The following is a 13,007-nucleotide window of genomic DNA, read 5'->3' as shown; positions in this document are numbered from 1 at the left end:
TAAGATGGCATTGGCAAATTCCTCTACAATGCAGCAAGCAGTTTTGGACAATGGTGAATACCCTGGTGATACTGTTCCCATATCTTGGCCAAGCAGTAGCATGATTCATGGCAAAACACATAATCAGGGCATGGAAGTAGCAGGCCGCAACTGCAAAAGAGTTTGATTCAGCGCTGTACACAGTAGGGGCTGAAGGGGTTTGTGTAACAAAATAAGAATTTTATCTTGAGGTAGGTAAATGTATTTTTACCTTTGCTTTTTTTACCTTGAATGTTTAGTCATTTAACTAGGGTAGTTAATCTGTGAACAGTAGTTCCTGACTTTTATAAAGCTTTTACACAATTGTTCTGCTTTTATGAATGTGTGTAGTCTGCAGTTCATTTTATTGTGTGATTTGCTATAAAACAAATAACGATTTAATGAGAACCCATATGCATTTGTGTTGTTTTTACCAAATTCATACATCAATGAACTACAAAAGCAGTTTATGCTCTGGTGTGTCCTGTTTGTATAGGAAAATAGGAGTTTAAGTCCTTTAGTGCCAAGTACAAGTTCCAAATAGACAAACTGAATCAATAATTCTGATTTTTTTACCGATGTGTTGCTGACACTTACCCATTCATTGTTCCATCATCAAATGTTTCAGAAAAAAATACTTCGCCAATGGGCTGCGGCATCTGATATGGCACCTAGAAATAATTGAAAATACATATTACCTTCACTTGACATAGTTCACATGGTTCTCACTAAAAAAAGTGCACAGGCATGTGATATGGCTGTTGTCTCGAAAGCTCTCTGATCTTACAATGAACAAGTTGCCTAATTCTGGAATTATGGGATGTTCTGGATCCATTAAGCTTATTTGTCAACTTGGACAACTGCAAAGTATGTCCTTGAGCCCACTACGTGGGCGTCAACACTTACAGCCATATTGCCCTTCTCCTTTCGTAAATGAGCCCTTCTCGGGGAGGACGGATGAATATTGGAAGACAGGGGAGGTACCAAATGGAAAAGAGAGACTCACTGACATAGAATATGAGGAACAGGAACACTGAGGGAAAGGGAAGGGAGAGGCATTACCAGGAAAAAATGAGATACAACGAGGGAGATTGCAAGAGAGAGAGGTCACACTTTGGGATAAAAAATGGAGAAGCACACTTGATGGGGGCAGATGAGAGCTGACTTAGGGATGGTATAGCACAAGATACACTAGGGCAGCAGGAAAGGGAGTGGTGTGCCTAAGGTACAACAGAGTCTAAAGAAGGTAAGGAAGCAGTAGGATGATGGAGAAAAAGGGAAAGAGGCACACCTGCTAAGAGAGGCTGAGGCGGTGAACAGAAGGCAGCACAATGGAGAACTGGAACAGAGGAGAGACATGCAGGGCACAGGATGGAGAATGCACACTGCGGTTGAGAGAGGAGAAGGGCGTACAGTAGAAAGGATGCCCTTATGGTCTGAAACTCCTTGATAGTCAACATTCAATTTGCTACCACTCTGACTGAATTCAAATGTGAACTGAAGAACCACCTTCTATCCCTGCACCAATAACACCTGAATGCACTTCAACTTTGGCTTCAACACACATTCGTTTTTATCCTACCACAGAGCCTGTTCCATTCCATCCTAGAGGATATCTGTGTCCCCTATAGGTATATTACATATGACCTCACTCAATACTTACACCAGCTCTACATTGCTATTTACCTTCTTGTAAATGTCCTGCTCTTATTATATTTTGCTTGTCTTATTATTTGACTCCTGTAGTAAAGCAGTCGCCCAGCCCAATGGGGTTTACAAAGAGTTTCATTCAAACAACCTAAGTAAATTTCAATTGGCTCTAGATGGCCCAGTTATTCTGCCAAACTCTTCTTAACTTCGGAAGGCATGTTGGAAGGTAAGCATTTCTTCTTAAGGGCCTCAAACACTTCATCCCCTGCAAAAAGAATCTTCTGAATTGCTTGATGAAGGTCCAGAAGTGGGCAAGGATCAGATCTTAGGAAAATGTCTACAGTGGTAAAAAAATGTAAAATAAATCCAGATGCTATATTAAGAAATTGACCTTCGTCGAGCACCATGAAAGCTTTACTGTGCAGCATTCTTACCTCAAAAGCAATAGGAAACAGAGGTGGTCGTTTGACCTGCTTTTCCATTCCCATGATATTAGATCATGTGACAGGAGCATCTCAGAGCTACTCTGAACTTCAAGTAGTCAGAAAACCCCCAAGGTTCTCACGCTAATCTCCCAGGAAAACCAAATTCTGAGAGGGAGATCTTATTAAGCTTTTATGTGACAGGAACAGTAATGATTCTAGATAGTCACAAATGTCTAGTCCATTTCAATGAGTGCTTCCACAACCTTTGTAACTGCAAATCAAAATTGACAGTAGTGCAACAAAAAATGGCTTAAGCAAAAGTAGCAGACCCTTTGCTCCATCCCAGCTCTCACCTTGCATATCTACGCTACTCACCAACAGTCACCTGGGTGTAATGGATATGGTGATATCAAACATTGCCAGCCGTACAATTGTGCTATTTAATCCAAGTCCACTTTGGAACTTCATTTGAGATTCAAAGTAATTCAGGCTCATTTCTAAGTCCCAACTCATCTACTCCCATGTGAAGTTCCATGATGTAGAATCTGTGGCCAGATTTTGCCCAAAAAAATCTAACCTTGCACAATTTCCTATTAAACAAAAGTCTGAATCTTTAAAGATCAGCCTAATACATGTTTACTCAGCAGATAAACTCTCTCTAGGAACTTATATTTTGCAACAGGAGGAGTGGTCTGCTTTCCTTGGGGACAGAGGTCCTAACTACATTTATGGCTTGCTTCCCTCAATTTTTTAATTCCTTACATAAATGGACTTTACATCAAGAGTAGGGGTTTAGCACTACCCACCATGAATTACTATTATGTACTATGGTCTTGGACTCGACATATAATGATTTTAAGCACATAGTGTAGAACTCATCATGCTCAAATCTTCATTTATTTTCATTTATCATAAACCAGGATGTATAATTGGCAACCTAGAATCCTGTTCTTAGTTAATTTCAACCTGTGGGTAGATTTTCCAAGAAGAAAATGCCTGCAAAAACCTGCTAAAATTGAAATTCATGGACCATTTCCCAACTGATCACCTTCCCCACACAATCAGGGGAACACACACAGCATCTGGGTTTAACTTGAGGCATATGCAGGGCAGATATAATGGTAGAACTGTATTCCTGGATAGGCCACAATGTAATCTCATTCCTGTATGAAAGCAGATTGTAAGCGTTCAAACCAAAACCCATTCATTTGCCCTGATCAAACCTACACAGCTAACAAAGGAATGCCTCCCCATCCAGGTCCAGCAAAATCTTCACCTCTTTTTGGCATTCCAAAACCAACACTGACACACATGCTCTTGTGGTATCTCTCCTTCACAACCGTTCCACAAACAAGCAAATTGCAATAGGTTTGAAGGCCATCACTACGTGAGCAAAGGAAGAGCTGGCTGACACTTGATAAATCTTAAGTCTCAGATGACAAGTAGTTTTGTAAAGTCCATATGAGGAATCCCTTAGAACAACCAAGAAGGCATCAACAAACGCCACTTTGTAGACAGAATCAATGTCTCCCCAAATCAGACAACTACTTTTCTGGAGTATTATAGGAAATAACAAATCCTGAGGATTTTAAGAAATGCCCAAGTGATTTCGAACCAACATTGTGAAAATCTGCTATCCATTATCGAGAATAAGATCTAGGAGAGAAAGATGGCGATTGGGCCTGGACTGGAGAATTGCATGCTGGAGCCAAACTTGACAGTTCCAAAATCAAATTTTTGGAGATAATGGGATGGTTTCTCAAGCATGTTCTCCTATTTGGAACAGGAAGAAAAGGCACATGAAAGCACATTTGGTTCTGGTTGAAATGGGAACACATCAAATAGACTTGAGATCATGAGGGACAGTATTTCAATCCACCAACCCCCTCCTGCTCCTGGGACACTGCTTCACCTGATCCCTTAGGAGAAATACAAAAAATGCACATCTGAACATTTATGTGGTTGCTAAACACCTTTTTTCATTATTAGAAAGAAGAGTATGATTATATCTCTAACAGTTTTATCCTCCTCATTACCTGTAAAACAGAGTTAGTATCACTTTCCTCTTCAGCATCTTCAGTATGGTCTGTTTCAGCATTATCCTCCTTAATTTCTGCAACTACTAGAATGAGCAATGAAATACTCAGATACATCCAGCTCCACTTAAAATCCATGATCCTTGGCTGCAAAATAAACAAGGATGCTGTCACACTGTGTATTTAAACAAGCATGTGACTAGGTATACTGACATCATATTTATTGTTATCATGAGAAGCACAAACCATGTTCAGCAATAGTGTCCAAGACAGTTTCAGGAGGGCATGACAGATTTCAGGATAACCACATTAAATAAATCCGCATACAGCAAATCTAAATGGAACTCATTAACACAGACAGTGGCATTCCTCAGATCAGTGCTTGATCACCACCTGGAGCTACTTTAGGCATCCCTGATCTAGAGCATCCACATTTGAAAGACGGTAAAAGACATCAAGTGAATATTGCAAAGGACATGAACAATTTGCTTACTAGCACAGTTAAATATTTGACACAATCATACGCAATAATATATGTTACGGTAAAATTGGAATATCTGTGACTGCAAGAAGATTACATTTGGAAGATCAATTTTCTCACTTTCATTAACCCCGAGCAAACACCATTTTAATGTCTGAGAAACATATTTATAAAGTGTATTTTCTTACCTGTTGATTTTATCACTTTTTTAAAGTATGCATGTCTTTAGTTCAAAACAGCCTTTCTACTTGCCCTCTGAGAAACTAGCACTGCTATGATCTCAAAACACACAACGGTGAGCTACCGTAATTTCATGTGTTGTATATTTTTAGGTACATTAATGTGCTTTTCTTTTACAAAGTAAAACACTGTCTGGACAATCAGTTGGTACATGGACTAAAATGACCTACGGTATTCTAAGTGCCTAAACCTACGTCACATCCTTGACTAAGTCATGGACTGTTCTGCTTCACTATCATGACAGAGTCAAGTGCTTTACAGGGGTACACAGGGCCAGATGTACTCCTTTTTCTGTGGTCGACAACACTAATTTTTAGATTAAGAGTGAGTAACAGCTACAACGTTTTCGCACATGTACCAAACTGATTTTAGGAATTGGTAACGTTTTACTGACTCTAGAAAATGTGTTTCTGACTAGATACTGAAACTCAATTTGGAAGGGGTGTATTTTGGGCGTCCCTGCCAAAGTGCAATTCTTATCTATATGTATCAAAGTTTTGTGATCTGAATTCCAGTCACAAATCACTGAAACGTTATCAACTTTCAAGTTGGGTTGGTAACGTATAACCAAAAGGGAGGGGGAAGTAGGCAGTGGTCTAAGGAACTACTACCAACTCTCACTGAAATGTTTCAAGAAACATTTTTTTTTTAATAAAAGCAGCCAATTGCCCTAAAGAAAATGGGGCTGCTTTAAAAAAAAAGTCCTCGTAAATTTGGCCAAACAGATTGAGTCGCAATTTATGACCTACCTATTAGGCAGGTCAGATTATGACTCACTCCAAAATTAATTCAGTTAAACGACCTATTAGTACTTAGGTAATTTAAAAAACAAGATCCTGATAGCAAAAAATTGGTTGCAAATTGTGACCAGAACAATAGTATATCTGCCACTTGTTATCCAGCATGGGGGTCCAATACTACTGAGAGTTTCGTTTACCAGTGATAAACGACAAAGTTACTATTTTGGAGAATTGACCTAACCCTTCTTTCCTCAATAATAGAACTACACTTGAAAATATGGGTTTGAGTACAGTTTTCAGAAGGACAGAGCCTAACTCCAAAGATTTTGATAGAAAATGGGCTAAACCAAGGATAAATTCTACCACAAGCCCATCTATTGTCACACTATATTTCGAAATTCGCCCGATATACCAAACTATAGTGATGGTGGTCTGCCAAATCAAGAATTGACACATATCTTCTATCTAGTCTGTGCAGATGATTTGGTGCTTTTCTCCTCAAAACAGATGGGTATCCAATGTCAGCTACATTGACTATGTGAATACAGTAACTTAAATGGCTTAAGGATTAACCATGGTAAAACAAATATAATGTACCTTTGATGAAAAATCCCACAATATTTAACTGTTCTAATGAAGATGTAAAAGAGTGTTTAAGTTACACATTAAAACTATTTATGAGTCATCATTGACAATAAACTTTCCGGGAAAGTACACCTTATGAATCTGATATATAAGAGCCACAAGGCCACTGGTACAATAAATCACTTCTCCAAGAGATATGGAGGAGGTGCCATCAGTCAATGTATTAGCATACCTACAACCGAGTTAATTCCATTAATATTATATGGGCCATAGATTTTAATTACACAATTATACATAAACTCGATAAACTGTTAATCAAAACTATTCGCAGTCTATTTAACTTAAGAAAGTCAACTCCCTACTGTTGACTTAGATGAGAACTAGGTCTTTCTTCACTGTGTGTTCTTAGCAATAGTAATTGTTTAAATTATGTTTTGATTGTCTCTCATCCAAAGAGGACACTTTATAAAATGTAATCGTTAAATGAGTCAACAATTGAGGCTTCCTAATTATCGATCAAGCAATGACACAGTACAGTGCTAAATTAGTACAATGTACCATGTCTATCTGCACTCTCTCTGCAATTCAGTAATGAGCGACTGTTCTTAATAAAGAAAACCACTAATGGTGGTAAGTTCCTAAATAATAATGATTTTTTTTAACTTACAAGAACTCATCGTATTTGCAAGACAGATACAACCTGAAAAGAAAACTGTACCTGGACTGAAATATAGACCCACATAGCAAAAGAGCAGTTTTAAGATGCAGACTATTTTATGTTCCTATTCATCAATTTGATGGATCATGGATTGCTAGTGAATAGAGCCTGAACCTTTGTTGTCTATGCAGGGCAGCGAGATAATAGGAAATACTCTGTGTATTTGTCCTATCATGTTGGAAGAACACAAGAAATATCTGTGTATGCCATTTTGGAAAAGAGGCACTAGAACAATTGCGGAAGCAACACTAATGTGTTTCAAGGGACCCTCTCAAAAATGTATTGGCGGCACTATGAGAGTCATAGTTTTGGTGAAGCACAATTTAAAAGAGACACTGAAAAATTGATAGGTTTTATGAATAGTATGCATTGGTTTACTAGAAATCCTAAGAGTTTTGCACTTTGAATATTCTATCTTTTCTTTCCTAATAGTATTTAAGTTTTAATATTTTTTTATCTTGTTAATCTTTCTATGGTTACTGTTTGATTCTAACTGGTTTTATAAGAAACTTAAACAATAAAGATTATTCTCACTCAACTAACTGCCTTAGTATCTCAGGAACCAGGTCTCATAAGGACAGTTCCTGACACTGAAAGACAAGAAAGACCTGTAAAACAATAAAGCTCAGACTGAATATAAATAGGGATCAAAGACTGTCCCAGGACCCAGAAAAAATATTTCTTTTGGATAAAACCATTAGCCTGAGAAGGGCAGAGTTGTAAAAGTAACTGGGAGATTAGCTTAGTGATAACTAATTTATCATGAGAGTCACTTCTGTATCCAAAATGGAATTGCCTCAAAACTCTGAAAGCAACACTTCTAAAAATAACGCTTCACGATTATTAGGTATATAAATAAATACTTTAAAAAAGGGACACTTAGGGGCCTATTATGATCACGGGCGGATCGCCACCGCCCAACCGGCGGTGTCGATCCACCCGCCAGAACTCCCTGCCCAATGGCCATTTACCCCACCACATTAGCATGGCGGTGGGGGGGTACCGCAGCGGACGGTCTTTCACGATTGCCTGCGGGGCAGAAAAGGCCCTCAATATGCCTTGCAGGCACCGCCATCCATATTAGGATGGGGGAGTGGGGCATGCCTTCCCATGGCCGAGACTTTGCCATGGAAAGGCATGCGGAGAATGCCTTTGGGGGCCCCTTGCGGGCCCCCGGGGGTGGGTGTAGATGCCTGCACTTGGGGGGTACCCATGGTACCCCCGTCATTGGTAATCACAGGGTGCCTGTCATATTGTGCATGCTAATGCACAACATGCATATTTTGCATTGCGGCGGGTGCTGTTGACAGCACTGCCCGCCGCAATGCATAATATGCAGGATGCAACCACCAGGGTGGCGGGCACATCCTAATTTGCATAGCAGGACTGCCGCACCTCTGACGGTCGGTCTCGCTTACCGTTACGGTTTGTCCGTCCGCCATCGTAATGGGCCCCTTAGTTTCCAAAATATTTTGAAGTACAAAATGCGGTAAAGGAGGTAAGGGTTCAAATGTCTTTCCTAATAGTATTTAAGTTTCAATAGTTCCTTTTTTGAATTTTGTTGATCTTTCTATGGTTATTGTTTGATTGTAACTGGTTTCATAAGAAACAAAGATTTTACTCACTCATTTCCAGTTGTCACATTACAGCTCAGTGACATCTGACTGCTCTAGGATCTCAGGAAACAAGTCTCATAAGGACAGTTCCTGACAGTGAAAGTGAAGGAAGACCTGTTTTCAAACAATAAAGCTGCTCTGACTGAATATAAACAGGGATCAGAGGCTGTCCCAGGACCCTGAGAAAAAGATTCATTTTGGATAAAACCATTAGATAGGGGGGCAAGAGTTGTAAAAGTAGCTGGGAGCTTTGCTTAGTCATATCAACTAATTAATCATGGGAGTCCCTTCTGTATCCAAAATGGTATTGCTTCAAAACTCTGAAAGCAACACTTCTAAAAATAACAATACATGATTTTTAGGTCTATAAAAAATACTTTGGAAAATGGACACTTTCCAAAGTGTTTGTTTTCAAAATATGTTGAAGAACAAAATGTGCTAATGGATGTAAGGGTTAAAAATGCTGAACAGAGGAGTTAAGGATATGTGGTTAGTGGTTAGGCGTTAAGGGAATAGGGTTTAGGGTATTCGGTTATGGGTTTGGGTTTAGACACAAGGGGTTGAGATATAGGGGTTATGTGTGTAGGAATTCAGGGTAACACAGTTAGAAGGAAGGGATAATAGTATGGAGTATAGTGTATAGTGGTTAAGGGTATAGGATTAAAGTGATCCAGTGAAAGGTTTGGGTTACAGGATTTAGGATTTGGGTTGTTAGGTTTGGGATATAGGAATTATAGATTATGAGTTAGAGGTATAGCGTAATGGGTGTCGTGTATGGGTTTAAGGGTTCATGATATATAGAATTAAGGGGTATACTGGTACTGAGTGATGGTTTGGGAAATCAAGCTGAAGGTTTGGAGTATAGAGGTAAGGTTTATGGGGTTGATGTATAGGGGTGAGGGTTAAAACGTACTGAGGAGTATTGGATAAGTAGCTTAAGTTAAGGGTGTAGGATAAAGGGTCTATAGCTAAAGAATTATGGTACAGTGTTAAGATTTGGGAGAAAAGGTTTTGGTGTACAGTGTTGAAGGGCTGGAGTATAGGTTTAAAGGCTACAAGGTTTAATGATATTGGGGCAATGGTATAGGGTGAAGAAGAAATGATATAGGGTTAAAGTTTTGTGGTACAGGGTTAAACGTTATGGGTTTACAGTGTAGAGCTTGGTCAAGTGGGTTAAGTATTAACGGTACTGAATTACTCCTATAATTACCATTATTTTGTGTTACATTTGGAAATGTGTTTTAAATGTGTTGGTTAATGTTAGAGTCGTGTTCGTGAAATAAAATAGGAAGTAATGCTTTTTACAGTCAAACTGCATGTCATTGATTTCAGTGGAACACACTTAAGAATCGAATTAATGCACTTCGAAGTCTGAAAAACAAACTGGAGCGATTTCTCACTTTAAATATGTGTCATTAAGAATCTACAACCACACGTAAAATATATATTTTTGTTCACTTAATGAGCCACTTGCTGCACTTTAAGGTTTTCAACATGCTTACAACCTATACAAAACGAAGAAGGCACCCGCATGATCTTGTTCACAAATGTATTATTCGATTTTTAACACATGCTATCGCTCAAATACAAGGCAGTGTTACCTACAAAAAACTACTAAAGAATCAGAGATCGTTGTCAGTGGTGCTTTCATGATGCAATCTTCTTTATAGCCCCAACACGCATTGTCGCCTTGATAGCAGCACAGAAATCTATACATTATCTGCAGTGAAAAAAGGATGCTGTCCTTTACTCCTGAATGACATTTTAAAATATTACAGCTCACTTGTCAGCCAGGGTGAACAACAGAGGAAACTGCAAAGCTGTGTGTGTGTTTTACTGACTTGAACCCATCAGCAAGCAAATTGTCTTTTGTTTATTTCCAGGTCCACCTACCTTGCTTCAATTTGTTCAATGTAATACGTTGCCTGCGGTAATTAGTGTTCCTATATTTACGTTCTGCGATTGTCCTTAGCAATTCTACTTTATGCCACGCTAATTGCTGTTGTTCTCAAATAAGCTGCACCAGTGGGTATCAACGCCTGCCTCTGGAGACCCGGAACCGGCTGTAGGAGCCTGCAGCCTTCCAGCAAACCCTTCCCTGCTCCCTTTTATGAGAGAAGAATTTATCTTTACAACCACCGCGTTTTACTATATTTATTTATTTGCAAAGTTGTATATAGCGCTGGCTAGGTAGAGGTTTTAGATTTAAGAGGGAAAATATGTGAACGTTATACAAATATGCATTATTGCTAAGAAAATCTACTTTGTATTTGGAATGGAAGGCCAAATATTACTTTCTACTCTGGTGATACGGAGTTGTGAAGCAAGACAACGGATATATAGATCCATAGAATCATGTAACATTGGGACCTGCAAGCCAGCAGCATGCTTTTAACACATGGATCCACCTTGTTGTAAGAGGCTCTGTTGACTTAGCTGTATTTATATAGCGCCCCATCACCCATGAGGGTATCCTAGCGCTTCACAGGTGTGTAAGGCTAGCCCTCAGAGGAGGGCTTATTCGAAGACCCAGGTCTTCAGCTTCTCAAGGATACCATCTAAAGGTAGTGGGCATATTAGTGGGCATATGTTTTCTAAGGCAAACAAGCACTGGCATAGCCATCGGGACTCGCCCATGCAAGAGCTATTGGCTTTGCCAATATGTTTCAGCAATGTTGTACACCAGAGCGGCTGCTTTTCAACATGGCTAAAAGTTAGTATGGTAAAGGAAAGTGGTGCGGAGTGGAGTGTCGTAAAGTGGAGTGTTATGAAGTGGCGTAGAGCGGCGAACAGTAGAGTTGAGCATTGTGGAGAGAGTGTAGTGGGGTGCAGTGTCATGGAGTAGTGTACAGTGCTGTGGAGTGTTGTGAAGGCAGTAGAGTATCAGAGTGGAATGGTGTAGAGTTGAGTGGTGCAGAGTGTTGTAGAATGGAGTGGCATAGAGTGTTGTGAAGAGGTGTACAGCAAAGTGGAGTGGATAAGAGGGAGTGAAGCAGAGTGTTGTAGAATGGAGTGGCATAGAGTGTTGTGGAGTGGTGTACAGCAAAGTGGAGTGGATAAGAGGGAGTGAAGTAGAGTGTTGTAGAGTACAGTGGCATACAGTGGAGTCGACTGTCATAGGGCGGAATGGCGTGGAGTGGAGCAGAGTGGAGTAGTGTGTCACAGAATAGCATGGAATAAAGTAGCATGGAGGGAGTTACGTAGAGTGTCTAAGATTGGAGTAGTGTTGTAGAATGGCATAGAGTGGAGTGGCACAGAAGTGGAGTAAATTGTCAGTGGAGCAGAGATTAATGTATAAAATAATCACAGAGTGGAGTATCATGGAGGGAAGTGTCGTAGAGTGGAGTGTATCAGAGTGGAGTAGAGTGAAGTGGGGCAAAGTACAGTGGTGCACAGTAGAGGGCACTGGTTTTGAGTAAAGCTGTGCTGAGTGCATTGATGCAGACTACAGTAACGCAGAGTAGTGTAGAGTGCAGTGGCATAGAGCAGAGCGGTGCAGAGTGGAGTACAGTGGCATGGTGTAGAGTGGCATAGAGTGGCGCAGAGTGAAATGGAATAGAGTGGAGTGGCAAAGGGTAGAGTGCAGTACAGTGGCATGAGTACAGGCAGGCAGAGTAGAGTGTCAGAGTTTAGGGTTGTAGAGTTTTGCAGAATAGAGAGGCGCGGATCGCAGTGGTGCAAAGAGCAGTGGCGTAGATTATAATGGTGCAGAGTAGAAAAGAGTGGTGTAGAGTGTAGTGGCATAGAGTAGAATGCTGTAGAGTATAGGGGCGCACTGTGCAGTGGTGCAAAGTAGTTGGCCCAGCTGCAGTGGCACAGGGTGCATTGCTTTTGAGTAAAGTGGTGTAGAGTATATTGGTGTAAAATGCAGTGGCATAGAGTGCAGTGGTGTAGAATAGACGGTTTCGGAGTAGAGTGAAGTGGCGTAGAGTGGAGTGGTGCCGGGTAGAGTGGAATTGTATAGAGTAGTGGTGTAGACTGCATTGGCATAGACTGTAGGGCTGTGGTGTGTAGTGGTGTAGAGTGCAGTGACAAATAGTAGAGTGAGGTAGAGTGCACTGGAATAGAGTAGAATGGTGCAGAGTAGAGTGACATAGAGTGAAGTGGTGAAGAGTGCAGTGGTCCACAATAGATTAGAGTGGCGTGTAGTGCATTGGCATAGAGTACAGAAAAGTGGCAAAGATTGGTGCATATTAGATGCAGTGGCATTGAGTAGAGACCCTATCCCAAAGTAAATGGCAATATGGAAAAAATTGATAGATATTTTACCTAAATGTGTTACAAATAGACAGCATTTTAAGCTAGGTCAGGGAGGAAAAGCACCAGCTTACGGAAGACTATTTTGTAGGCCAGAAAACTGGGAGTGTTACTCAGTTGGGTAATGCACCTGCTGGAGGGCTCTGTGTATACTTTCTAGTCTCAAATTTGAACCAATAGTTCAATGTGATGATGTGCCTATTTCAGAAAACCTGATGTGATGGTTACAGATGTGTAGTTA

The 13,007-nt window shown here is 40.2% G+C and overlaps 1 protein-coding gene across 1 annotated transcript in view; it reads right to left on the bottom strand.

Moving 5' to 3' along the window:
* CLGN (calmegin) overlaps positions 1–4,270 on the bottom strand; it is a 379,504-nt gene extending 375,234 nt beyond the window's left edge. The window contains exons 1-2 of the mRNA XM_078677626.1: positions 4,130–4,270; positions 616–689 (exon numbers count right to left, since the gene is read on the bottom strand). Coding sequence (XP_078533752.1) covers positions 616–689; positions 4,130–4,267 — 212 coding nt within the window. The 5' untranslated portion in view covers positions 4,268–4,270. The remainder of the gene's footprint in view (positions 1–615; positions 690–4,129) is intronic.
* Between the last annotated feature and the right edge of the window lie 8,737 nt (positions 4,271–13,007).

This window comes from Lissotriton helveticus, chromosome 2_1 (assembly GCF_964261635.1).
Source record: "Lissotriton helveticus chromosome 2_1, aLisHel1.1, whole genome shotgun sequence".
Taxonomy (NCBI): Eukaryota; Metazoa; Chordata; class Amphibia; order Caudata; family Salamandridae; genus Lissotriton; species Lissotriton helveticus.
Note: the sequence above shows the minus strand (reverse complement) of the source record. Positions and strands in the feature narration are given on the sequence as shown.